The sequence below is a fragment of the Procambarus clarkii genome, chromosome 75 (genome assembly GCF_040958095.1).
Source record: "Procambarus clarkii isolate CNS0578487 chromosome 75, FALCON_Pclarkii_2.0, whole genome shotgun sequence".
Taxonomy (NCBI): Eukaryota; Metazoa; Arthropoda; class Malacostraca; order Decapoda; family Cambaridae; genus Procambarus; species Procambarus clarkii.
Genome location: NC_091224.1, coordinates 14,062,204 through 14,089,836, shown reverse-complemented (window position 1 = coordinate 14,089,836; position 27,633 = coordinate 14,062,204). Strand labels below are relative to the sequence as shown.

Below are 27,633 nucleotides of genomic sequence, written 5' to 3'. Positions count from 1 at the left end.
TCATGCAATATTTATGTATTAGAAATCAATACAAGGGACTAGGTAGTATTAAGTACAACAAAGTACTCTCAACATTTACTGGCAACATCACTTAGGCAAAAATATTAATTTATCACAGTGTATTACACTTTTGTGGGGGGGGGGGGGGGGAATGGCTCGATTAGAATGATATCACCAAGAATTATAATTTTTTAATTTTAGAAACTCAAAATTATATTTTCTTTACTTTTACAATGTATTTCAGAAATTACAAATTATGCAATTGTTACCAGAGACAAAACTCATGACATCAAGCAAATACAGTATAATAAATAAGTAATTATCAAACGAGGGCACCAAGCCAAATATAATAAACCTCATTATACTGTAATTAAACTGGATAAGTTATATTCAGAAAAGCTTGTATAATCTTTGCTTCTCTTCCAAAAGTGAAACTAATCCTTTTAAAATACAGTGTATAATGACTGTGAAGTATCCAAATATCCACCTACATCACTTTATTCTGGAACATGAAGGCATTGCCTAATCCCATCACATTCACTGGGAAGACAATTATACCTAGTAAGCCAAATACTTCATCTATAGCACTGAAAGTAAGATCACTGTCACTTCAAACTTTCAGATAGGCTTATGAGTAATACTTTTGGAAGTACAAAGACAACATTTTTCTAATTAACCTCTCTAGAAGAATGATGTAAATATAAACCCAGACCTTACTGTTACCCTGCACAGCCAGAATGATATAATGCATACACGCACTCGCTTCAAAATTGAGAATCTAATGCTGGCTGAAAGACGTCGAGATGACAGCTTTATACAGTATTGCTGAAAATATAAAATGTTTAATATCTTATTATAAACCTACATGGAATTTTCAACTTTTAATGACATATATTAGCAACAATACCCAGCACTATATATATTACTATTAGTTTGTCTTTTTATGTTATTACTATCTCCCTTTATTCTTCATAAAGTATATTAATAAAAATCTCATAAATTATACATTATTTTTAACTTCACATTAATTGTTATGCTCAAAAGACTCCTTTACTTACAGTTCCTAAAGTATTTTGGCCATCCCTACCCCTAACATTGTACCAGCAGAAAATGCCAAAATATACATATTGAGCATATATAGTTCATCTACAGTAAACATTCTATCTTCCCCTAGCACGTGTTTATTGTACATCTTCTGCGCTGATCGTATTTGTTTGCTTATCAAAGATTCTGCCTTCTGCTCAACCCGATTTAACTTGCGATCCAGCTTTTCTGCAGCTTTTTCTAGTTTCCTGTCTATCTTGCGTGCTGCATCTTGTAGGAGATTCTGTAGTGATCATAAACAAATCTATCAAGACAAATATAAGGATGATTTTACTATTCTCTTAATGTGCTCATGCATGTGGTTCATTGTACTGTATCTTGTGTGTGATCAATGATAACATAAGTAACTCGCCTTTATCTGAATTGCCACTTCAGTACTGTACAACATTGTACAATATGAGCCTAAGTAACACACCTTCAATTGAGTCCTAATACTATTTAGGAATACACAACAATACCCAGTATTAAACTACTGGGTATATATTGTTTTCTCGAGAATCTTGTAGGAAAAATAGAATACAATCCAAAGCAATAAATTTTATCAGAAAAACATTAAAAATATAAACTTTATTGCACAATACAGTACCAGATTTATTGATAAAACTATATTCACCAAATAATGAGCTACCAAAACCCAATTTGAGTGGCAAAACCCGAACCTGAATATCTGCCCTAGACATACCCTAAAACAACAGGCAATGCTGTATATGTATGCACATCGTAGGCCTGAGGGTAGACCACCGATGGGCTACATTTGAAAACACTGTGGATGACCTGTTACAAATGGACCTTGGCATCTAGGACACCAAGTTAACAAATATATTGCATGCAGCATCCCAAGTGGTGCACAAATAATGCTGGAAAGAAAACTAAAGATGCACCCATGGGCTTAACAAACCGAGATTCAACAATGAAACCCATCAAGAAACCAACTGTCTCATTTATAGTCAGAAAAGGAGAAGACTGCAGAAGAAATCATTAACCAGGGTGAACAAAAATCCAACGTTGAATGTAATGAAACGCCATTTTCTGGGTGAGTCCCGGAGGCTCCCTGAAGCTATTTGAACTGATATGTGCTATATTAGTTTGGGGTCATCAATAACAGGAGTTCTTATGCCTACCAAGAACCATGAGCTAAAACCTGGTCCCCTAAGAGGCACAGGAACAATGGCATATATATTTTTTTCTATTGGATAAAAAAAAAATAGCATTGAATGTAGTGAAACATAAAATCGGGAAGACTTTACAGTCCACCAACTCCTTGTCCTTGCCATAGCCACTAAGAGATGGCAGCAGTCATGCATTTTAAAAATCGAGATGAAAGATAATTCTTATCTAAATTTACATTGGCACCAATAATAAATTAGCTGATAGATATCAACAAATCTGTTAATAGGGTTATAATCTAAATTCCTTAACCTTTCAGTAAATTAACTACTCAATTCATTTCTATTCTCAAGAGATATCTTGATTATTTAATAGTGTAAACTTATATTTTCCAAAATATTTCTTATCCACAAAAATCTGTTTTAAATTCCTTCCTTGTGTCAGGAATCATTCAGAAAAGTCTGTTTTGTATACTAGAAGTGTTTTATTTTAGAAGTATTTTATTTTAATTTTTTTTAAGTTATCATTACCAGATTTAGTTTTTTGTGGCGCAGTGGTAAAACACTCGCCAAGCGCTTCGTGAGCGATTCGGCCTGGATTCACATCCTGGCTGGGGAGGATTGACTAAGCGCCAATCCTTGACTCTATGCTTCTGTTCACCCAGCAGTGAATGGGTACCTGGTTGTTAATTTGGCGGGTCATATTCCAGGGAAAATTAGGATTAAGGACTTGCCCAAAACACAGTAGCACTTGCTCAAAAGTGCTAGAGGTTTTACAAGAATGTAAAAACTCTTGTATATGTATACTGTATATATAAATAAAGGGGGAATGAATGCTGCATGAAATTAATTTGGGCCATTTCTTTAAGGATAGGTATGACCATGCAAGCCAATGATACACATTTTGTCACCCGATGCAGCACTTTAAAGAACACTACTGTACTCTAACATCCAGAAAGCCGCCATTAGGATATCTGTAGTGCACTTTTAGTTGTGTGCTTCCTATTCTGTAGTTCAGTATCAACCTGTAGTAAACTGACAGACATTTCTGTATCTCTACTCAACACCAACTCTCACCATTCCTTGAAAATGAATCCATACACAAGAACAATTTCAAAACACAACATGGATATTTAATTTGACATGCAATCATGCAACACAACAATACAAAATATATAGAACACGTTAAGTACAAAAATTAACATCAACTTAAAGCCAAAATGAAACACTCACAACGAGACTTACACGCACTATGCTTTATCATTGACATTTAATTTCTGCAGCCGTGCACATGATGCTGGAGTATTAAAACTAACATTAGGTTAAAAAGTTAGGTAGCAAGAGTAATAATCAATTCATATTATAAAGAAGAAAAACAATAACTGGCTCCCAGTGATTGAAAGAACTCCACTATGATTTAGAATCATTATGCAGACCACTGTTATTAGATACTTGTTGCTAGAAATAAAAAATGGCAGGCATCTCTACCATTGCAAATTATAATACGTACATTGTACTGAAATAGTTAGCAAGTATATTGATTATATATGGCCTACCTTTAGCCGGAAGCAGCTTGCCTGTCCAAGGAAAAAAAACAGGACTTTTGATATCCAGGTATAATTAAAGACTTTACATATCTGTCTGCAACAACTAAAATTTATGAGGCTTCCATATGCGCAGAATAAAGTTAAAATGACTTACAATGGATCTAGGAGGAAGCAATTCCCAACAGCACTCCTCCACCAAAGCTTGTGGCCAACACTATGTTCTCGCGGGCAAAGCGCACCGCCTGAAAAGATGGAGTTCTTACATTCAACCTACCACAAAAAATAAAAAATATACAAAATAAAAATACCGGCAGCATTTCGCTCTTCAAAGTACCGTACCCTATGCTCAAAAGAGCATACTCAGTCAGGTGGCTTCTCATGAACCAAAAAATTATGACAAGAAAGTTACTGATAAGAACTAAAGATTTTTATTGTACGAACCATTTGATGATCATAAAAAATCATTAGTATTGCCCTGTTCCCACCTTCATGAAATGAAGTTTCCCCTGTCCAGGGCAAGGAGCCAGTTAAGCATATTGAGGTCCCCCCCCTAGAGCCTAGACCAATACAGGTAGTTGACATTTCCTAGGATGCAACCCACAACAGTTGCTTAACTCCCAGGTATTTATTTTCTGCTAGGTGAACAGAGGCACCACCTGTAAGGAAACATGCCCAATCATCTTGTCCTGTCCAGGAATTAAATCCAGCATTATTCAGTTGTGAGCAGACTGTGCAGACCATTGTGCTACAAGACACCCAGAAGCAACAATACAGGAAAAGCAAATTAAAGACACTAAGATATACACATCCATCACTGTATCTTCCACCATCAGCATCACGTAGCCTCATCCCATTTAAACAAGACATCAATAGCAGCACCTCATGGCTGCATAAAACTAGGTGTAGAGCACAGTACTTCCCATAAAATGTTACTTAAAATGTCAAATGCCTGAAAATGCCTCAAGACAAATTATTTTATTATCCTCAAGCAACAGTGCAAAATAAAGACCTATTTAAAGCCTTGAATAACAAGCAGGTAAGCATTGAGTAGGAGATAAGACAGCCACATTTAATGTAATAAAGGAGGCAGAAACATTGTTTAACATCTTGGAAACTATTTTAACAGTAAAACTCATTAAAGAGCCATTAAATATTGCTGAAATATTAAGAAGCACTTGCTGGCTGAAGACATTAGAATGCATGAACAGAACGGTTGTTGTCTAAACAGATTGTATATCAGTATAGTACTATGTATTCAAGCTCAAAATTCATGTACTGTATACCCAAAGTATACATGGACTCCTTTTATACCTGGAGTATACTGTACAGTACTCTTGAGAGTTCTTTTACTCCTCAAGCCTGGGCAGGTGCCTGGAGGCTTGTCTTGTGATAACCTGATCTAAAAGGCTGTTGCTTGCAATGGTCCACATGGTCACATAGCCACCATAACTCAGTTGGTCGACCACCTCCCACAGGAACTTGTCAAATTGCAGACGATGAGTCACAATAAGGTGGCTGAAGATATGAAGATTAAACCACACACCAGAGGACTAGGAGACGACGACGATTTGGTCCATCCTGGACCATTATCAAGTCAATTGTGATGGGAGCGAGGGAGGCACGGGCATTAAATAAGGCAGGAGAGAGGTGGGGAGAGGTGAGGAGGAGGAAATTTCTAGGAGGGTAAGAGCAAGGCAAAAGGTATGGATGGGATGGGTGTATTAAACGGGTGTAAGAATGGGTATAAGAATTGGAACATAAGCATAAGAAGAGAAAGAAAAAAAGAAAAAAAAGAAAAAAAAAATGCCCGTGCCTTCCTTGCTCCCATCACAATCGACTTAATAATGATTCAGGATGGACCGAAACATCGTCATCTCCTCATCTTCCACTGTGGTTAAGTCTTCACTTGTCAAATTGTTTCTTGAACACTTCCACTTTTGTCCCTGCAATATTTCTTATGTTGGGAGGACATATAAGAGCTGTGAACCTCTAATATTTATAGTGTTCTCTGAGTGCTCCTATGTGAGGGTGTGGAACAGCTGAAGTGATTTCAATAGTAAAAGCATTATGGTGGAATCCCTGGATTTTAAAGTCTTAATAAACACTTTCGCGCTTTAGATTAGAGATAACTCGTCGCCGTTTTTTCTTACGATTCCGCATAACAGCCTACTTTTCTCGTCCATCGAAAAAATATTTCAATAAATTCCATTTTTTAACCGAAATGGATGGGGATACTCTCAGATTATATACGTTTTGTAGAGAATTTATTTGCGAATTTTTTGGTACCAGAATATTATATCACATAAACTTCTATGGGTAAAAAAATATACACAAAGTATGTTTGGGGGTGTGGCGAGCGTGTGGCAGTGGGTTCCCTTTAGCCGTTGATATATCCAACATGTGGGAAATATTTGTATGTGTTATGTATATGTCTGTGTAGGGAATTTTACTGCGATCACTGTCATACAAAATTTCATCTTATAGAAAATTTTATTGCGAACACATTGGTATAAAAAAGAAATACGTACATAGAAAAGTAGGGTCAGGAAACGTATAAACTTTCCAAGCATGATTTCCCCCCTGTGTTTTTGCCAGTGCGCTCGCGGCTAACTACTCTCCACTTCACACACTCTTGCGGGTGGGCAATTACCTATATTAAACATTCATATGCATATGTCCGTGTAGAGAATTTTATTGCGATTCCAATGATACCAAAATTAGCGATGTAGGACAACTGTAGGCTTCGCAACCATTAAGAGAGTAGAAACATTTTGTTGCTGTTTGGCGCTCTCGGCGAGTGATCTGCATAGTTTTTTATTTGGTGTTGATACTCCTTATGCTTGGGCGGCATTTTATAGGTATGCTCTTATAGACAATTTCATTGCGAACACAGTGATACCAAATTTAAATACGTGCGCCTTCAATTATTGTCAGGACAGTCAAAAGAGTGTACACTTTTTCGGTCTTACCGCGTAGGCGCGCGAAGTGCCAAAAGCATCTGGGGTATTGTTTTTTTTTGAGCGCCGAGAGCGCGAAAGTGTTAAATCCTGTATTTTGTTTAAGTATTTAATTTTTATCATACCTTGTGGCTACCTTACGATGATTTCCGGGTGAAACATCCCTGCAGCCAGGTCCCTAACCAGTCCTCCTGGTCGCTGGACTTTTCAACCAGATTATTAAATGCAGCTGTTCTAAGCCTGACATATGAATCACAGCCTAGTTGATCAGGTAACCTAACTTGGTTGACCATACCTAATTATCTAAATTCATCAAACAAAATATTTGTTATTGCCCAACTGAAGACTTCACTGGTTGATACCTGGTTGATGGGGTTCTGGGAGTTCTTCTACTCCCCAAGCCCGGCCCGAGGCCAGGCTCGACTTGTGAGAGTCTGGCCTGATATTGACTGATATTGGCTTGTACTGTACAGTACATAGTTTTTCAATGTGATGAATGAAAAGTCCATTTCTGGAGGGGCCCTACTAGGTAAGTTTTATGAAGATGTACAGGACTTTTGAAACCCATCCTTGCTGACCAGAAGACAAGACCAGAATCTGGCTTTCTCTACAAAGCAATTGAAGCTTGGAATTCCGAGATTAACACAAAGCCAAGACAAAATCAGAGTTGAATGTAATGAAATGCCTTTCTAATAGGCCCTTGATTTCCATTGAGCTAGCTATCTAGATAATATCACCCCAATTTAATCATACCAGGCCCTTGTGAGCTATTGTAAGCTTACCAGGGAATAGAGATTAAAACCTATTCTCCATCAAGGAACTGCAAGGAGTACAGGATAGTCAAGAAATGGCCACCAGAAAGGAAGGTGAATCAAGACAAACATCATGTAAATAAAGCGTAAAAAAATAAGACAGCAAACCACGAAAATTAACAAATCACTCAATCATTAAGCAGTTTACTCATTAGTTCACCTGAGCACCATCAGGGGACAGTTCACACCTTCCTTCTCGATCCTGTAGTTTTGACACGTCAGTCAGATTGAAGACTTAAAAAGTAAAGCCTGTGAACAGGGGTAGGAAGAATCCAAGAACCCACTAAGGACCCACCAGAAAGAAGTATTCCATTACATACAATGCTAGTTTTGTGGAAGGGCTCCTGTTGGTGTCTCCTTGAGCTATGGCATCATGGAGAACAAAATGAAAGGGCTACACATCAGGAGGACCAGGACAGTAGTTTGAAAAAAAAAATGCCCATGACAACTTATGAAAAGCAAAATGCCAAAAGTGGCAGCTTCACCAAAGCCAAACAATACAAGACAACAGTACTCTTTATGCTCAGTACTGTAATCCAAATTAGCTAACCAAGTTACTCCTGCAGTTTACAGTATCCTCTTACTCCCACTGATTACCCGGCTATTCCTACTGTTTAATTTAACCTCTCACTCCTGGTGTTTAACCTCTCTCTCGCTGTTTACCCAGCTACTCCTGCTATTTGAAAATGATGAGCATGAATTCATTTGGGTTACCAGAATTCCGACTACCAAGCTCTTACAATTATTAGGCATAAAAAGACAAAAATGAGAGGACCACTGGCACAGAAACCAAAGACAAAGCGAAAGAAGAAGATAGAAGTAGTGCCAAGAAACTTCATATTGTCTCATGGTTACGGGACACGAGTTTGGACAACAGACCCAAACAGCTGGAAACCACTAAAGGGACTACTAAATGGGAGCCCCTGCTGGAGATCATTTCCAGTCTGGACCAAACTCAGAGCAACAGTCAAACTGGAGGGGAAAAGATAAAGAAACCCCCCACCAATTCCAGTCCAGCCAAAAGGCAATCACTCTGAAAGCCTCGTTATCAGGGCCACGTAAACTGGAAGTCGCTGTTTTCATGCCAATGCAAAGAGGTTCACCTCAAGTCCACCAAATGTTTTGCAAAGCATCATCGACTATTCACTCTGGCAATTGGGTAAAAATGAAAGACCATCAGCCAGAACATTAGACATACTCTGAACTTAAACTTCACAGTAAGTCAAACCCAAAGATCGAATTGACTTGAGAATGGTCCAGGACGGACCGAAACGTCGTCGTCCCTTCACCTTCTAGTGTGTGGTCTGGTCAACAAACCCAAAGAATCCAAAAGACAAGTACCTGTAGAGTTCAGCCCCTCACAAAGGAAAAGACTAAAGTGATCATCCACACTTCAGACAATGTACCACTGGGCACTAGTCAGAGTGGAGCCGGACCACACATCCTGTCAGGAGATGAAGCAACTGCAGAGCCTGCCAGACTGCTGTGTGCTGATTACAAACCCCCAACCTAAGGCCGAAGTATCCGTAAAGAGATCAAGCAGTGGGGAGGGAGGCGCCACGAGACAGAACCCTGAAAAGCTCAAAGAGGAAACTGGTAAACCAGAATCCATTGAAGGGCCTGTAGAGTCTGTACCCATGATTTTGGTGACAACAAAAGAGACAGAACTGAAGAAAATGGTACAGAGCCTGGTGCCAAATCCTGCCCAAGTTATGCTCATGTAATGAGCATAACTTGGGCAGCATCATCATGTATGAGCATAAAGACAGCACCATCCAAACATGCCTGACAGACTGAGCTCACCTCATGAAACTCAAGTGGTCGGGTATGGCAATGCAGGCCCAGAAAGAAAAAGGAAGGTTGCCTTCAAGCCAGTACAAATCAGGAAAATCTCACTACAACCAATAGAAAGCAGACAACCCAAATTCAAAATAAGGCAAGTTTGTAAAAGATGCAAAGCTCTGGATAAAGAAATGAAAAAGATGTGATTGTGCAGCTAAAGCTAACAACACTGCAGACAAGGCATGACAGGGCAGATTTAATAGAAACATTCAAAATACTAAACAATTTGGACGATGGCGATCTTGACACTTTCTTTAAAAGGTCAGATGTAACATGAACGAGGAGCAATGGGTTCAAGTTCAACAAGCTACAATGTAGGACAGAAAACAGGAGATGCTTTTTCACCCATAGGGTTGTAAGCCCGTAGAAACGCCTTCCTGCCGAAGCCATAAACGCCAAAACTCTGCTGGGTTTTAAAATACAGATAGAAAAGATCATCCAGGTAAATGGAGGAACCTTCGACAAGCCTCCAGCTTCCTGTCCTCATCGAGGCCATTAATATTAGTGAACTAGAAATATACTAGTATTAGTGGCCCTCAGGTAAATTCAGATAAAGTGGCAGCCACCTGATAAACCAAGTCTCTAGAGGGAGGCTTGGATAAAATAGATCCAATACCAACACACATTACAGGCCTCAGGGTGGGATGTAGTCCCCCCCACCCAACAGGCAGCATGACAGAGGCAGTAAAAACATTTGGCCATCTGAATACAGCAAAACTGAGGTACATCTTTCAAACTCTCACCCCAGTGAGGGCAGAATCGAAAAGGCCAGGCCATTATGAACCCCTAAAAACTGCAAAGGGCTCTTCAGATCCTGAAGGAGAGTCAAAACAGTAAACATCGAGCAAAGGGACCCTTCACTGAATATTATAAACACCAAAAACAGCCTTGGGACATAGAGAGCTGTTAAGGGCATGAGGGGCATGCCATATATGCATATGCATGACAAGGATGGATTATTTAACACGGGTGGCACATGCACAAGGGGACACAGGTGGAAGCTGAGTACCCAAATGAGCCACAGAGACATTAGAAAGAACTTTTTCAGTGTCAGAGTAGTTAGTAAATGGAATGCACTAGGAAGTGATGTGGTGGAGGCTGACTCCATACACAGTTTCAAATGTAGATATGACAGAGCCCAGTAGGCTCAGAAATCTGTACATCAGTTGACTTACGGTTGAGAGGCGGGACCAAAGAGCCAGAGCTCAACCCCAGCAAACACAACTAGGTGAGTATATAATGAGCATGTGAGCACCCTGTGCTACCCTTTTATGAAAACTTTAACTGACCCTATCCATAATGCATCACAAGGTAGGTAGCATGTACCTCATTCTAGGTACATGCAGTTCAAGATGAACAGTTAAAAAAAAAAAAAAAACGTCTACACAGGTAGTAAGCCATAAATATACATACCTCATTAAGCAATTACCAAAATACACAAAACAAATATACATGCAAATAGGAATAGCCCCTGCCAGACAAAGAACTGCGTTCAGGATGGGCAACACTTATCTGAACGCTTATCACAACGGAAAGGTTGATGATATTCTTGAGAGATATAAGAATTTTGCACCAAGACTGTAATATTTTGTTGAATTATCTGCATGTCTCTTGCAAATTGTCTATACAGTATACCTAGGTCATAAAAGTATTTGTGTGTACGTCTGATAACATACTACTTGTGAAGGAGGAAATGTATATGTTTATCTCTCAGAATGTTTGGTAATATGTTTATTGTTTGTGATGTGTGTCTATGTATGTATTAACACGTTGTACTGAACGGGGTGAGAATAGCTTGAGCTACCTCATCCCTTTGTGTGTATTTTACCTCAATAAACTTATTTCAATTTCAATTTCTTATCTGAAAAACCAGGACTCAAAAAAGTGCTGCAGTGGAAATGAGGAGCATAACTGCTAAGCCATAGGTGTTCACACCAGGAAAAATGACTGATGTGTCAAAACTAGGGAATCAAGAAGGAAGGTGCAAAGTCCCCTGATGGTACACAGGTGAACTAACAAATAAACTGCTTAACAATTGGGTGGTTCAATAATTTTGGGGGTTTGGCATCTCGTTTTTCTAGGTCTTGTTTACCTTGCTGACTGTATGTTTTGGCTCGCCCACCTTTCTGGTGGCCTTTTCTTGATGAAAGTGATTAAGTACTCCTTGTTCCTTGCACCTCTGTGAGGGGCACCAAGCATTGGCCTCTGGTTCCCAGAGGGCAAAACAATGACTCATAAGGTCCTAGCATGGAATGAATTAGATAAAACTATTCAGGTAGCTAGCTCAAGGAGCTCTACAAGAAAAGGACCTTCATTCTTAAAAAAAAAAAGGTCAACAGACTATGAATGAAGTGGCACAGGATAGCTCCGAGAGCTAACCCACAGTTGTGCATGGCTAAGAGAGAATGAGGGGCAAGATCTCACTCCCCCATGGTCATTTACAGGTAAACTCTGATAGGTAAGCACCACCACCACTGAAGACCAGGCTGAACCAGAGATACGTGAAGGCTTATACATACTCATACATGTACCATAGGGTATTGTATACCAGAAAACTAACTTTCTGGATAAAAACAAGTTAATTGTATATTAATTCCAGTGTGCCAAACAACTGGATGGTCGGTGATGGTAGGTAGATAGGTAAAGTAGCAGTTATCGAGTCCCCCCCCCCCCTGTTGGCAGTTACTTGTGATGCCAAGAGGTGGCCTAGAAAATGATTTAAGTTTTCATGAATATAACTATGTTGGTCATTCTGGGCTGGATTAAGCCATCACTCAACCTCTTCACTCAATTTGTCACTCTGCAAAAAAATAAATTCTTTTGCCTAACAAGATGTAATACATACATACAAACCCAAGTAACCCACCTAAACTACTAAGGTCACCGCATTGAAACTATCAATACTGTACACTGCTTCTTAAACGGATTGCTCAATTCCTAAAAAAACATGGTGTATTTGAATGTCCAGTGTCTCGCTAGCATCTTATTATGACCCTGCAGGGATAGCTGACAACTCTTTGTGGCATTGATGCCAGAATCTTGACCCGTCTGACTGTTCATGATCTTCGTAATAGCCTTGACAAATCATGTTGTCCTGTGTGCCTAACAGCTGCGTAAATATGGTACTGTATTTCAATGTGTTTATTATTTACCGGCAAATAGGACGCACCTAATTCACAAGGAAATTTTCAGGGAAAATTTTTATTTTATTATGCTTCTTACATTTATTGAAAATGACTCCCAAGTTTGTTTATAGAGAAAAACTTTTAATTTTGTGCATGTAAATACTGTACAATAGAAATTATATTTGGTGGTGGTGGACGAAAAACATGCATCCTATCTGCCAGTAACTCAAAATGTTTAATTAACAAGTAAATAAAACACTGCAACTGTAGCAAGCATTAAGTTACTTTTCATGCCATCTAATGCAACACAAACAAATTAACTAGTAAAATAAATATGGTTAAACTAAAATTATACAGTACAGTAAATGGGGAAAACTCAGCATTGAATGGAATGAAATGGTGGTTACAGAAATGCAACCACCATTTGCAAAAATTATCTGGTAGAGCCTTGGTGGCTCCCTGAAGCTACTATCTTGCTGAGATAGCTTTCTACTACCAAATTATATCAGCTACAGGAGTCCTGTTTGGCCTACCAGGGGGGCCAGATCTAGAACTTGACCCTCCTCAAAGAGGCACTGGGAGCTTGGGATTGCAACACTCAACACACTGAGAAATCAACCAGAAAGCAAGTGAAGCAATACACACAACTGCAAGATTTGCAGAAAATTAATCAACAAAACAGTTAAATGATTCATTAAAAGAATCAGCTAAGTGATTCACTCAAAACTAATTCAAATCCACTAATGCCAATGCAACAGGTAGCCCCCCCAGGAGTTCTGGATTTCCACCCCAGCAATAAGTCAGTCTGGAGCTGTGAAACCATAAACTGATGCACCTGGTAGTGGAGGGAGAGGGATCAAGGAGCCACCGAGGCACTACCAGAAAGAGGTGTATTACATTCAACACTTTTTTTTAGAGGAGCCCTGGTAGCTACCTGAAGCCATCCACCAACAGAGAAGATGGAAATTCATGGTACTTATCAGGGAGGACAGCAGAAACTATATTCACAAAGACAGACACCAGGCCAAGAAACCCAACCCAGGACAACACAAGCCCAACTGGGATCATGAATACTCTCCAGATAATGAGCCATCAGGATCTTCTTAGACCTCCAAAACCCCCAAGCCCAATTATCAGCCCATGACATTAGTGAACACAGCTGCCAATGCCACGAAGTTATGAACCTTGGCCCCAATGGTAGACCACAGGCTGGCTAAATTTAACTACACTGCAGGCTACATCTAGTGACACTGCGGACAACCTGGGACAACCGTTCCCTGAAACAAGAAACCAAAGATAAACAACAAATAGGGCCTCCACCAAATCAGAGTGGACAGCACATAGGTAGCAACAAACCCCTGTGACAGGGGCTGCAAGGAAAAGGAGATAACATCTAGGTCAGAAAGAGCTGTAGAAGAAGAAAAAGTAGTAGATAAAATTGTTGGCCTCGTGGAAGGTATTACAACCATAGAGAATGTCTGCGACTACAGGAGAATAGGCAGATATGTAAAAGGGAAAGATCGACCTTTGAGGATCACCCTAAATGGTACCAAACAAATGGAAGAAGTATTAAGGAATGCTAGAAAATTACAAAGTGATGAGGATGGGAAAGTGTGGTCGTTAAGACGAGATCTTTCAAAAGAAGATAGAGAGAAGCTGAAACTGAACCTCGCCAAGGCAAAACGTTTAAATGAGAGCAGGAATGAAGAAGAAATCAATTCTTTTTTCTACAAAGTGATAGGGGTAGGCAGGCCAGTAAAGTGGTACATAAAGGCAAACCAACAAAATCATTAGAGAAAGGGGGAGTGAAAAATAAGAAGAGGGGGAACAAGTTCCTCAAGATTGCATACACCAACATAGATGGAGTAAGATCAAAGATACTGGAGTTAAGTGATATAATACAGCTGCAGACACCAGACATTGTTGCACTCACGGAGACAAAACTTGAAGATGCTATTTTAAATGAGGTCATATTCTCAAGGGGCTACTCAATTTGGAGACAGGACAGAAAAATCAGGAAAGGCCGTGGCGTTGCTGTGCTGGTGAAAGAACACCTAAAGGTGAACGAAATAGTGACTGCCAATCCACAAGAAGTTGACATAATAGCACTAGAGATCTGCCATGAGGATGATAAACTAATGATCATAAATGCATATAGTCCACCGCCAAGCAGCACATGGTCAAAGGAGGAGCTAGATAGTAAACAAGAAGGTCTTATAACAATAATGAGAGAGATCATAGCGAGAGCGGATAACGATAGTTCACGACTGTTGATAGTCGGCGACTTCAACTTGAAATCCATAGACTGGGAAGCATGTGAAGCTAAAACAGAAAATTTCTGGACCTGTAAATTTGTAGACCACATCCTGGAAACATTCTTGTATCAACATGTTAAACAAGCTACGAGGATGAGGGAAGGGGACGTCCCCTCCATGCTAGATTTGATATTTACCAGGAAGGAGAAAGAAATATTTGACATTCAGTACCTTCCTCCCTTGGGTAAAAGTGACCATGTCTTTTTGGGAATAAAGTATGCAATGCGTTATAATTTGGAAGAAAATATGACGGTCGATGCAAATGAAAAACCTGACTTTAGGAGAGGACATTATGGCAACCTTAGAAATTTTTTTAGTGAGTATAATTGGACAGACTTGTTGCTAGGCAAGGAAGTGAATGAGATGTATGTCAGGTTTTGTGAAATATATGATAAAGGCACAAAAAAATTTATACCAAAACAGAGAAGCAGAACTAGGAAACAGGATTGGTTCAACAGAAAGTGCGAGAGGGCCAGAGACCAAAAGACACAAAAATGGAATCAATACAGGAAGAGGCCGAACCCCCAAACATACCAGCGATACAAAGATGCGAGAAACAACTACACGGCAGTGAGGAGAGAGGCAGAAAGAAATTTTGAAAAAGGGATTGCAGACAAATGCAAAACAGAACCAGGTCTGTTCTATAAATTCATAAACAACAAATTGCAGGTAAAGGATAATATTCAGAGGTTGAAAATGGGAAATAGATTCACGGAAAATGAAAAGGAAATGTGTGAAACATTAAATGAAAGTTCCAAAGTGTGTTTGTACAAAATGAAATCTTCAGGGAACCAGATACAATAAGAATTCCAGAGAACAACATAGAGCACATAGAGGTGTCTAGAGACGAAGTGGAAAAAATGCTCAAGGAGCTAAATAAGAACAAAGCAGTTGGTCCAGATGGAGTTTCACCATGGGTTCTGAGAGAATGTGCACCTGAGCTCAGCATTCCTCTTCAACTGATTTTTCAGGCATCCCTGTATACAGGAGTTGTAGCTGATGTGTGGAAAAAGGCTAACATAGTTCCAATCTACAAAAGTGGAAGCAGGGAAGACCCCCTTAATTATAGACCGGTATCATTGACAAGTGTAATAGTCAAAATATTGGAAAAAATAATTAAAACTAAATGGGTAGAACACCTGGAGAGAAATGATATAATATCAGACAGACAGTATGGTTTTCGATCTGGAAGATCCTGTGTATCGAATTTACTCAGTTTCTATGATCGAGCAACAGAGATATTACAGGAAAGAGATGGTTGGGTTGACTGCATCTATCTGGACCTAAAAAAGGCTTTCGACAGAGTTCCACATAAGAGGTTGTTCTGGAAACTGGAAAATATTGGAGGAGTGACAGGTACACTTCTAACATGGATGAAAAATTTTCTGACTGATAGAAAAATGAGGGCTGTGATCAGAGGCAATGTATCAGACTGGAGAAATGTCACAATTGGAGTACCACAGGGTTCAGTTCTTGCACCAGTGATGTTTATTGTCCACATAAATGATCTACCAGTTGGTATACAGAATTATATGAACATGTTTGCTGATGATGCTAAGATAATAGGAAGGATAAGAAACTTAGATGATTGTCATGCCCTTCAAGAAGACCTGGACAAAATAAGTACATGGAGCGCCACTTGGCAAATGGAATTTAATGTTAATAAATGCCATGTTATGGAATGTGGAATAGGAGAACATAGACCCCACACAACCTAGATATTATGTGAGAAATCTTTAAAGAATTCTGATAAAGAAAGAGATCTAGGGGTGGTTCTAGATAGAAAACTATCACCTGAGGACCACATAAAGAATATTGTGCGAGGAGCCTATGCCACGCTTTCTAACTTCAGAATTGCTTTTAAATAAATGGATGGTGATATACTAAAGAAATTGTTCACGACTTTTGTTAGGCCAAAGCTAGAATATGCAGCAGTTGTGTGGTGCCCATATCTTAAGAAGCACATCAACAAACTGGAAAAGGTGCAAAGACATGCTACTAAGTGGCTCCCAGAACTGAAGGGCAAGAGCCACGAGGAGAGGTTAGAGGCATTAAATATGCCAAAACTAGAAGACAAGAAAAAGAGGTGATATGATCACTACATACAAAATAGTAACAGGAATTGATAAAATCGATAGGGAAGATTTCTTGAGACCTGGAACGTTAAGAACAAGAGGTCATAGATATAAACTAGCTAAACACAGATGCCGAAGAAATATAAGAAAATTCACTTTCGCAAACAGAGTGGCAGACGGTTGGAACAAGTTAGGGGAGAAGGTGGTGGAGGCCAAGACCGTCAGTAGTTTCAAAGCGTTATATGACAAAGAGTGCTGGGAAGACGGGACACCACGAGCGTAGCTCTCATCCTGTAACTACACTTAGGTAATTACGGACATAACATCCCTGGCCAGCCAAACCAAGCATCAATCACCAATGAACCTCTAATTTTTTAGCAGAGAAGTGTGCTAAGGAAGAAACCACCCACCAGGGGCCAGAAGAAGAGAACCTAAGCATCTGGAGGAGAGCATGAAGCTCCCTAACCCAACAGCCAAAGTTGAACAATAAGAGGCAACAGTATTTGACAACACTAAACAAATGCTTAGGGAAGGGTTACCCAAAACACGTGCAGTTTGTACCGAATACTGATCACGTCCATGCATCATGTCAGGATTATAAACACACACATGTAAAACAGACACTAAATTAAAGATTGGTATTTAATTAAATACTAATTAAATTAATGAAGAATTAAAAATCAGAAATGATAAGCAAGTAAATGGGACAGACACACCAGGACACGAGTCTGAAGGATGGCCTATGCTTATCTTGGAAAAGACAAGTAGAACCCGCTGATGTCTAATTGCAAAGACATTAGCAACAAGACTGACTAATTGCTGGGGTGGAAGCTGGAGCTACTGGGGTGCTACATGTTGGTGGCCATTTGCACTGGAGGTTCAAGCTAGTTTCGAGTGAATTTCAGTCAAGTTTGAATGAATCATATGCAGTCATTTGGCTGTTTTGGTGCTTTGTTTTCTATGAACCTTATATTTGTCTGTATTGCTTCGCTTACTTTCTGGTTGCTTTCTTGTTGTGGGTGATTGTAAAAGTCCCCATTTTCCTGTGCCTCTGTCAGGGGGCAGAGTTCTGGCTCTGGTCCCCAGTAGGCCAAACAGGATTCCTATGGCTGAAGTAACTCAGTAGTGAGAAGTCATCTCAGTGAGATAACTTCAGGGAAGCCTCCAGGGGCTCTTCCAGAAATAACAATATACTGTATATTCTTCACAGACCTCATCAGCAGCTCCACCATTCACAGTTGACTCTACTTCTTGCTTCAGTTTCTTGGCATTCTTCTCTAGTTCTCTATTCACTCGATTCCAGTCTACCTACAACAATAGTACAGTGAAGTGTATTAGTACTAGTATGTAATAAATCTATTTTATGACTAAGAAACTACAAATTTATTTGTACAGTACTGTATTACTTTTAATAGCAAACATCTTAAATTACAAGCACACCAATGTTAATATACAGATTGCTAAATACTGTATATAATTAATAACCATAATACTATATGGCATTCGAGAAAATATTGAAACCGTATGATAGAATCGAACCCACATCCCTGAACGAACTCTTTAAGCAAAATCGTATGGCTTTAAAATTTCCTCACCGATACACATCGTTCTTGTGAATTCATTGTGTATACAGTGTACCTTTATGTATCCTTTGTGGGCAGCCAGTTGCATGATGAGGAGGCTTCCACCAACAACTGTTGCAGCAACTTTACCCACCTTCATTGACACGTACCCGACCACCCTGGAAAATAGGGCACGACAGTTATTTTTTTGGCTACTAAGAACTTAGGCTCTATGCACATACATTTCTAATGTACTATTCTATATAGCATATTCTTGCAAAATTATCTTCCAAAGTCTTCTTCAGGTGACTTTTGTATAATTATCCATCAAAATGCCCTTTAGTGGGTGGCTTTATATAAAGTTATTCTTAAAAATCATCTTCAAGTGTTGAAAGGCATTCAAAAGAGCATGCCAGTTTTTTTTTTTTTTGGCCCTATACCAACTGAAGGTCAAAATCCAGCTAGAAAATTTTATTCTTATACAGTACTTTTGTTACGTTTCCTAAGTTATTTTTGGGTCATTAGTATAAGTTTGGTGTCAAAATGTTTGAAAATGAGTTTTCTAAATTAGATACAAAATAGAAGTAGTATTACAGTAATAATATAATAAATTATGCATAACAGTGCTTAATATACCAATTTTTATGAACATGTCAGCATTCCTCATATTTTTCAACATAAATAAAAAATAAATATTGAAATTTTTGCACATGATTGGTCTATATTACTGCAAGAAGAAAACAAACCACTGTCACATTTTCCATCTGGTACTGTACAGTACTTTTCAAAGCATTGTGTATGTAGAAGCAGAGCAATTATTGTCTTGAGTGATGGGGTGGTTGGCTGAGAAGATTTCTGGATGGCCGATACTTTGGTCAGTGCCTTGATAACCTCTGCCCACAGTGTGCCAGAATAATTAGGGTGATTTTTTTTTAATGTCAAAGATGGATGACGTAGTTTAGCATCATCAGCAAGTTTATTGTCAAAGTAAGGCTGGCACATTTTAGGGCTCTTGGAATGTTGGTGTTAATTAAAATTGTTCCAATTTCTCATTTATACCTCGGTCACTAGTTTTATTTCTTTATGAGACTGCCACTTTTAGGATGCATGGTGAGATCTTGTTTTGAGCCTGTGGTTCTCACTACATCCGGCTCCTCTAATTGTTTCCTTACTTCCTTGAGTGTCACTTCTGTTTTAATCAGTACTAGTATTTTAATAAATAATATGATCTAAGTAACCTAAAATCATAATATTAATAATAAAAAGTCTCGTGGTGTAGTGGTAAGACACCCGCCTGGCGTTCCGCGAGCGCTTTGTCATGGGTTCGTACCCAGCCGGGGAGGATTTACTGGGCGCAAATCCTTAACTGTAGCCTCTGTTTAACGCAACAGTAAAATGTGTACCTGGTTGTAACAACGATTCTTCGCGGCGGGGATCGTATTCCAGGGACCTGCCCGAAACGCTACGCGTACTAGTGGCTCTACAAGAATGTAACAACTCTTGTATATATCTCAAAAATCTCAATCTCAAAAAAAAAAAAAAAAATAATAAGGGTGGTAAGGTTACTCTGCGATGATTCCAAAGATCAATGTTCCCATGGCCCGGTCTCTGAACAGGCCTCCTGGGTGGTAGTGTGGTCAACCAGGCTATTTGATGTGGCTGCCCACAGTCTGATGTATAAATCACAGCCTGGTTAATCAGGTACAGTATCCTTTTGAAGTGTTTATGAAGTTTTCTGTCAGATTATCTATTGCACTTCTGCTTTTCAATGGAGCTGTTCTGCATATATTGCCATGCCTTCTGATCTCGTGTGGTATTATTTGTATGTGTAGATTTGGAACCAGTCATTCTAGTATTTTCCCAAGTGTAAATTGCTTCCCCGCCTGTATTCTAGGGAATACAGATAATAAAATTTTAAGTGGTCCAAATAATTGAGATGTTTTATTGAGTGAACTCTAGCAGAAAAAGATCTTTTTATGCTCTCCAGGTCAGCAATTTCTCCAGCTCTGAATGGGGCTGCTAGTGCAACAATATTCCCCCTAAACAGCCCTAGTGTTTTAAAAGTATTGTTGGTATGGCATCTCTTGTTTGCAAAGTTCCTGTTCAACCCATCTTCTTAAATATTACATCACACTTTGACATATATAAATATATAAATCCCCTAAAGCCAAAAACTGATATACTGAAACTCATAGCAGCTCGCAAAATTGAGCGATGTACTGTTTTTTTATTCGTGAGTCCTCGGTTAGATTAGGCTCAGGCAATTTAGTACCTCAGTTCAGTGACACTAGGAATGCTCAAGAGGATGGGTTGTCTTGTTAGCCAACCTGTCCTTTTTCTTTCAGTTGTGACAGCCCCCTTGAGTTCTTTAAAAGTCTTCTTAGACAATTATTCCAAAGTCTTTAACTTTGCCTTTTCTTTCAATGGTGTAGTTTGACTGCATTTTATATGTGGCTTCCTTTTTGATATTTTTGTTTTTTCCCATAGTGCAGCAGCTGGAACTTATCCTCATTAAACATGTTGTTTTCTGTAGCCCATTGAAAGATCTGATTAACATAGTGGATGTTTGCTGTGCCCTCTATATTGTCTACTCTCATGAAAATTCTTATGTCATCTGCAAAGGATGACATAACACTATAGTTTGTATCCTTTTCTATGTCTGACATGAGAATGAGAAAAAATACAGGAGTGCACAGTACCCTGGGGGACTGAGCTTTTCACTATGGATGATACAGATTTTAATTTCTTAACTACCAGGATTACACTCTGGATTCTGTTTGTTTGGAAGCCAGAGATCCATCTCCCTTCTAGGCCAGTACAGTAATTCTTTTTGTGCACATTTTTTATGCAATAACACCATGGTCACATTTGTCGAAAGCTCTTGTGAAATCATTGTACTGTACAGTATATTACATTGTGTTTTGCTTGTCTTTCATCTAAGGTCATGTCATAGTGGTCTAGCAAATGAGACCAAAAATGAGATAAATCCATCTCTCTTCTTGGCCAGTTGGGGCAACTTAACTTCCAAACAAACAGAACCATGTCATAAACCACATGTGTTGTTCTGACATGGTTCTGTTCTGAACCCATGTTGTTCACGATTAAGTAGACAGTGATTCCATGTGTTCAGAGATCTTAGTACTTGGCACTCTTTCAAAGATTTTATGTGCAATGTTAGAGATATTGATCTATAATTTTTGGAATCTGCTTTACTACCCTCCTTTGTGCAGAAGCACAACCTCTGCTGTTTTAAGTACCCAATATGTCAAAGATAACACCACTATCTAGGCTCTGTCTCTAAAAGATATTGAGGGCCTGAGATTATGGTTTTTGCAATTCTTGATGAATATAGAATTCCAGTTTAGACCTGGTACAGATTGCATGGGCATGCTATGGCTACCTCAAAGTCCAGTGGCGTTATGATGACATCTGATATATGATTCGATATATGGTTTGATGTGGGTGGAGGGGAATATTTTTCATGTTTTCTATATTTTTATTTAATTACTAATAAGGACAAGATGCACTCTTTTCATAGATACCACCATGAAAAATCTCTAAAAATGTTTTACGACATAAAAATAAAGTGGTGAATGTACCACTAGGAGCCGGTCGGCCGAGCGAACAGCACGCTGGACTTGTGATCCTGTGGTCCTGGGTTCGATCCCAGGCGCCGGCGAGAAACAATGGGCAGAGTTTCTTTCACCCTATGCCCCTGTTACCTAGCAGTAAAATAGGTACCTGGGTGTTAGTCAGCTGTCACGGGCTGCTTCCTGGGGGTGGAGGCCTGGTTGAGGACCGGGCCGCGGGGACACTAAAAGCCCCGAAATCATCTCAAGATAACCTCAAGATTACCGTAACAAAATTCCCTTTTGTGGGTGGCTCAATAGTTCCATTGTGCATTGGCTCTGGTACCATATAGCCATAAAACAGAGCAGGCCTCAGCACTTGTGCAGGCCTACCAAACACCGGGACAAGACTCTGGTGTGCTCGTAGAGGTAAGGGGGGGGGGGGGGGGGGATGGGGATCTGAGATCAACCACAAAACTGAGTAAAACCATCCAGAAAGTACAGGCAAAGCAAAATAAACTACATTTCTTGATTATTGAGAAAATATAGAAACAAAGGAGGGAGAAATTTACCTAATGTCAACAAGCCATGTGCTAGTATCCAAATGCACCCCAAGATGGGTGTTCTGGTGAATGTGAGCACAGAGGCAGTGGGAGTACAAATGCCCCTACCCAATTACAGTAAAATGAAACAAACATAAGAATAGAGGAAACTGCAAAGGTCAAATGGTCCACACAAGGGAACCAAACACAGTACATGCCAGTCTCCTTCTGTCTCTTTTGTGTTTGAGTACTCAATAACTCATTGCACTGTACAACAGATTTCTAACCTAATCTAGGTAGGATAGACGAGACTGTATGTATGCTGATTAGAGATGCATAAGTACTTCAGTCACTTTTTGTGGTTGAGTGCTCAATAGTTCACTACACTATATGTAGAACAGATCTCTAGCCCTGACCATGGAGGACAAGAAAATGTATATATATGCTGGTTAGCATTGAATAAATATATGGTCACATCTGTGGTAGAAAATAAACTAAAAAAAATTAAAAAAAATTCCATGAGGTCCCAGAATCCTGGCTTAAGCCTCACATAATTCATGTAGACGTCTTCCCTACCACTGTCAATGTGGTGTACTCACCTATTTGTGCTTGCGGGGGTTGAGCTTTGGCTCTTTGGTCCCGCCTCAGAGACCTCAGAGACCCCACCTGTGGTCTACGTGGAGTTTATCTGAAGAGGGTTCCAGAAGTTCTTCTACTCCTCAGGCCCGGCTTGAGGCCAGGCTTGATTTGTGATCACTAGGTCCAACAGCCTGTTGGTTGGAGTGGTCCGCTGGCCCACATATCCACTACAACCTGGATGGTCTGGCAAGTCTTGCATGAACTTGTCTAATTGTTTCTTACAGAAGTGCACCTTTGTTCCTGCAGTACAATATTTCATGTTTGATCCTACTGCCCTAAACTAAATTAAAGGTGGAACTATTGTAACAATTACCATTATCTTGTGGAGACATGAAGACTAAACCCACACTATGGGTAACCTGTGGCTCAGTGGTCAGCGCTGTCGGCTCATAACCGACACGTCCTAGGTTCAAATCCTGGGTAGGGCGAGACAGCTAGATGCATCTCCTTGCACCCATTGCCTCTGTTCACTTAGCAGTAATTAGGAACTTGGTTGTTAGTCGACCGTTGTGGGTCACTTTCTGAGGAATGGTCAAATACCATTCATATTCGAGAGAACTTCGAATTTCCCACAAACATGGAAACCAGAAGATGAGACGACGGTATTTTGGTCCGTCCTGGACCATTATCAAAATCGACTTGGTAATGGTCCAGGACGGACCAAAACTTCGTCGTCTCCTCATCTTCTGCTGTGTGTAGTTTAGTCTTCATATCTTCAGGCACATTAATGTGATTCATCATTTGCTTGTGAAAACATGACTTACCATCCTGACAATCCACCGACGGCAACTTGCTTTGCAACAGGCTGCCGGGTCAAATCCTGCATAAACTGTTGTAACCACGACATTCCGTTTCGGGCAGTTCCTCTTACATCAAGTACTTCAAACTCCTCTTCTTCGTTTGGTTTTTTAAATTTGGCCTGGCTACTTCCTCCCATAGCAAGTATCAGACAAGTGTGAAACAAACCACTGTTGTGTCTGCAATTATAAATATTTAATGAACAGTCTCTTGTGCACAAAATTACAACACAATATCAATAAACGTCAATAATTATCACCACAGCCTCAAAATAAAATTAGTATCTAAAAATTTATGCTTCTAAATACAGTACTTCTATATATACAGTTGCACCTCCAAAATTTGGACATTTATGTACTGTAATGGATATCTCTAAACAACAAAGTTTAGTTTGTGTAACAAAATTTAGTTTTTGAATCGCCCATTGTGAAATCCAGATCAACATAAGTAATTCCCACCAGATCATACTTATGTACGGTTATCTTGAGGTTATCTTGAGATGATTTCGGGGCTTTAGTGTCCCCGCGGCCCGGTCCTCGACCAGGCCTCCACCCCCAGGAAGCAGCCCGTGACAGCTGACTAACTCCCAGGTACCTATTTACTGCTAGGTAACAGGGGCATTCAGGGTGAAAGAAACTTTGCCCATTTGTTTCTGCCTCGTGCGGGAATCGAACCCGCGCCACAGAATTACGAGTCCTGCGCGCTATCCACCAGGCTACGAGGCCCCTAACGGACGGTGTTTCCTATTTTTGCATATGTTTGAGCAAATAGTTGCTGTAAGTACATACTATCATTTTATGAAGATGGGCTGCATTTCTCTGCTACTTCTAGGCACAGGCATTCCCCTAGCCTACTGAAGCTGGTACATAGCACCCAGGCAATCTGAGAGATCCAAACCTGACTCCTAATGTGACCTGGAGGTTGCTATATGCCCCAAGCAAGTAAACTGCTAAGAGCTAGATCAACTTCTCTTATCCTTAAAGATGCATCCAAGTGATTGAAATAATGTTTGTCTCCAGTAATACTCTACTGTGTAAACCTCACCACCAAGAAACATAAGGGGAAAAGATTATGTATATTATCATACAATAACAATGAGTACTGACTCCTGAGCTTCTTATGAAAATAAGTAATAATAAGTCTCCAAATGTCTCGATAGTTGACTAGACAGTCTCCGTGATGTAGTGGTAAGACGCTCGCCTAGCGTTTTGCGAGCGCTTTGTCCTGGGTTCGTATCCTGGCCGGGAAGGATTTACTGGGCGCAAATCCTTAACTGTAGCCTCTGTTTAACTCAACAGTAAAATGGGTACTTGGTTGTAAAAACAATTCTTCGCGGGGGTCGTATTCCAGGGAACATAGGATTAAGGACTTGCTCAAAATGCTACGCGTACTAGTGGCTGTACAAGAATGTAAGAACTCTTGTATATATAAATAAAAAAAAATAAAATAATTAAAAATAATTCATTTTGTCAGGAACAGTTAGCTTATTTAGACTCATATAAATCCAGGCTTAAAAGATAAAAGACATTACATCCTAATGCAATGGTGTAAGCAATTTTAAGGTTGAAATAGCTAAGCCTGGTAATGCCACAAGTTCCTGAACTGAAGGCAGCTCCAACTCGACTTGCTCCACATACATTTACTGAGATGTTGTAAATTATAGTACTGTACATCAAGAGGCCAATATTCCAATACATTTAAGAATTGGCATTAAACTTGGAATTTTAATATGGAACTGCTAAGCTGCCACTTACTTTTTGAATGACACAATAGGCTTCCTGTCCTTAAGTATGGGAGGGAGGGAGTTCTCAAGGAAAAAGAGCCAAGCCATTATGACTATATAGCACTGGGAAGGAAGTCAGGATAAGGATTTGGGGTAGGACGGGGAGGAGGAGGAATGGTGCTCAAACACTTGGAGGGTTGGGGATTGAACGCCGACCTGCATGCAGCGAGACCGTCGTCCTACCGTCCAGCCCAAGTGATTGGGCACCATAAGGTGAATCAACACAAGCAGCTTGCTCATTATACATATACTGTACTGTATACTGTCAGGGCTGGATTACACAATAGGCCATAGCCTAGGGCCCACCAGCACCAAGGTACTACCGATCTTTAGTTTACCTTTCGATGATTCTGGGTTACCTTACCTTGAGGTTACCTTGAGGTGCTTCCGGGGCTTAGCGTCCCCGCGGCCCGGTCGTCGACCAGGCCTCCTGGTTGGCGGACTGATCAACCAGGCTGTTGGACGCGGCTGCTCGCAGCCTGACGTATGAGTCACAGCCTGGTTGATCAGGTATATAAAGTTGATCAGGTGGGGATCAATGTCCCTGAGGCCCAGTCTCTGGCCAGGTTTCCTGTCTGGGTCTGGTGGTCTGTCATGTTCGGCTCAGTATACTGTGTGTATTATTTATATATATATATATATATATATATATATATATATATATATATATATATATATATATATATATATAATATATATATATATAATATATATATATATATATATATATCCCTCTTGACAGTCTTCCAAGCAATGCCAGGTTTATTCATCTATCTCCATCATAAAAGTATTTTGTAAAACTATGAAGAAATGGAGGGTTGAGGTGGTGGGTGGAGGAACTAGTTGGAGCCAGAAGTGATGCCGTGTCCTCTCAACCATCACAACTGTGGCACACACACTATTACTCTTTCTAGTATTACCTCACACCTCTCATAATACTTCGCCTCCGCTCTCCTCACTATATACAAGAAAATATACTCAAGTGTTGATGGTAATAATGGCAGACAATACAGTATATCGATTTGTGAAAGTGATGCAAGCTTATGCTTAGTTTCCTCATACTTGACAATCGCTGTAAATAGTTGGAATTGTGCCTGTGTGTGAGTCAATGTTACCTACATAATTTCTCAAATGACATAGAATTCAATTTATACAAAAATATTATATATATGGCATACACTTAAACGTCCATTTTATTTTGTATGTTTTGTCAGCACTCAATGACTGCAGTACGTGAGTGACACAGTGTGTAGGGGGACTCAGGGGTGGGGCGAGGTCCCCCAGTGAAGGATAACATGAGGGAGGAGGCGGTGCCCACGTGTAATAAGTACCTACAGCCTTCCAGCAGCTCCACGCCCACCGTCCTCACCTCCTGATGCCCAGCCTTACAATGACACACACATTCCAATAATAACGATTATCAACAACAATACCCACAGAGCCAAATCCTAACCCAAGTACTAAATATACATTTGATTTTTAGTAATTAACGACAGTTAATATATTGTAATCAAAGTTTATACACGATATATTTTGGAGTTTTAAGCCATGTATCGTAGCTTTAAGAGAGTGTGTGATTGAGAGATGAGCGGGAGGTGGTGAACTCCTGGGAAGGTCAAGACACCATCGCAGGGGCAGACGGGAACTGAGACACTCCCGCTGGGGGCTTGTAGCTCCTTAACCCGCCCACTTTCCACTATTACCCCTCCGTACTAATACATATTATCCTGAACCTATCAAGTGTCGTTAGATTTAAAAACGATGCAGGAAGCGCAACTGAAATTTGATGTGATTACTCTACGGCAGTTGCCATACATTAACCCCTTTGTTTATCGGCTTTATACACCCCTAGCTGCT

General features: G+C 39.8%; 1 protein-coding gene across 3 annotated transcripts; it reads right to left on the bottom strand.

Moving 5' to 3' along the window:
- LOC123771644 (FUN14 domain-containing protein 1) lies at window positions 1-27,229 on the bottom strand. 3 transcript variants are annotated; one of them, XM_045764258.2, is made up of 5 exons: window positions 27,108-27,229; window positions 23,960-24,172; window positions 18,522-18,624; window positions 18,096-18,191; window positions 1-1,327 (listed from the first exon to the last, which is right to left on the bottom strand). In XM_045764258.2, exons 2-5 carry the CDS (start codon window positions 24,130-24,132, stop codon window positions 1,064-1,066), a joined length of 636 nt encoding a protein of 211 aa, XP_045620214.2. In that variant the 5' UTR covers window positions 24,133-24,172; window positions 27,108-27,229; the 3' UTR covers window positions 1-1,063. The 3 variants fall into 3 exon arrangements, with proteins under 3 accessions (XP_045620214.2, XP_045620213.2, XP_045620215.2); XM_045764257.2 differs by having other exon boundaries at window positions 27,112-27,228; XM_045764259.2 differs by having other exon boundaries at window positions 27,146-27,165.
- Between the last annotated feature and the right edge of the window lie 404 nt (window positions 27,230-27,633).

What these genes read in the sequence shown, in the direction of transcription:
- LOC123771644 (XM_045764258.2), bottom strand. Translation starts at nt 24,132, where the DNA reads ATGGGAGGAAGTAGCCAGGCCAAATTTAAAAAACCAAACGAAGAAGAG. An exon ending in CCCACAAAGGATACATAAAG is followed by an intron (nt 18,192 to 18,521) that starts GTACACTGTATA and finishes CTATTGTTGTAG; the next exon opens with GTAGACTGGAATCGAGTGAA. An exon ending in ATGGTGGAGCTGCTGATGAG is followed by an intron (nt 1,328 to 18,095) that starts GTCTGTGAAGAA and finishes TGATCACTACAG; the next exon opens with AATCTCCTACAAGATGCAGC.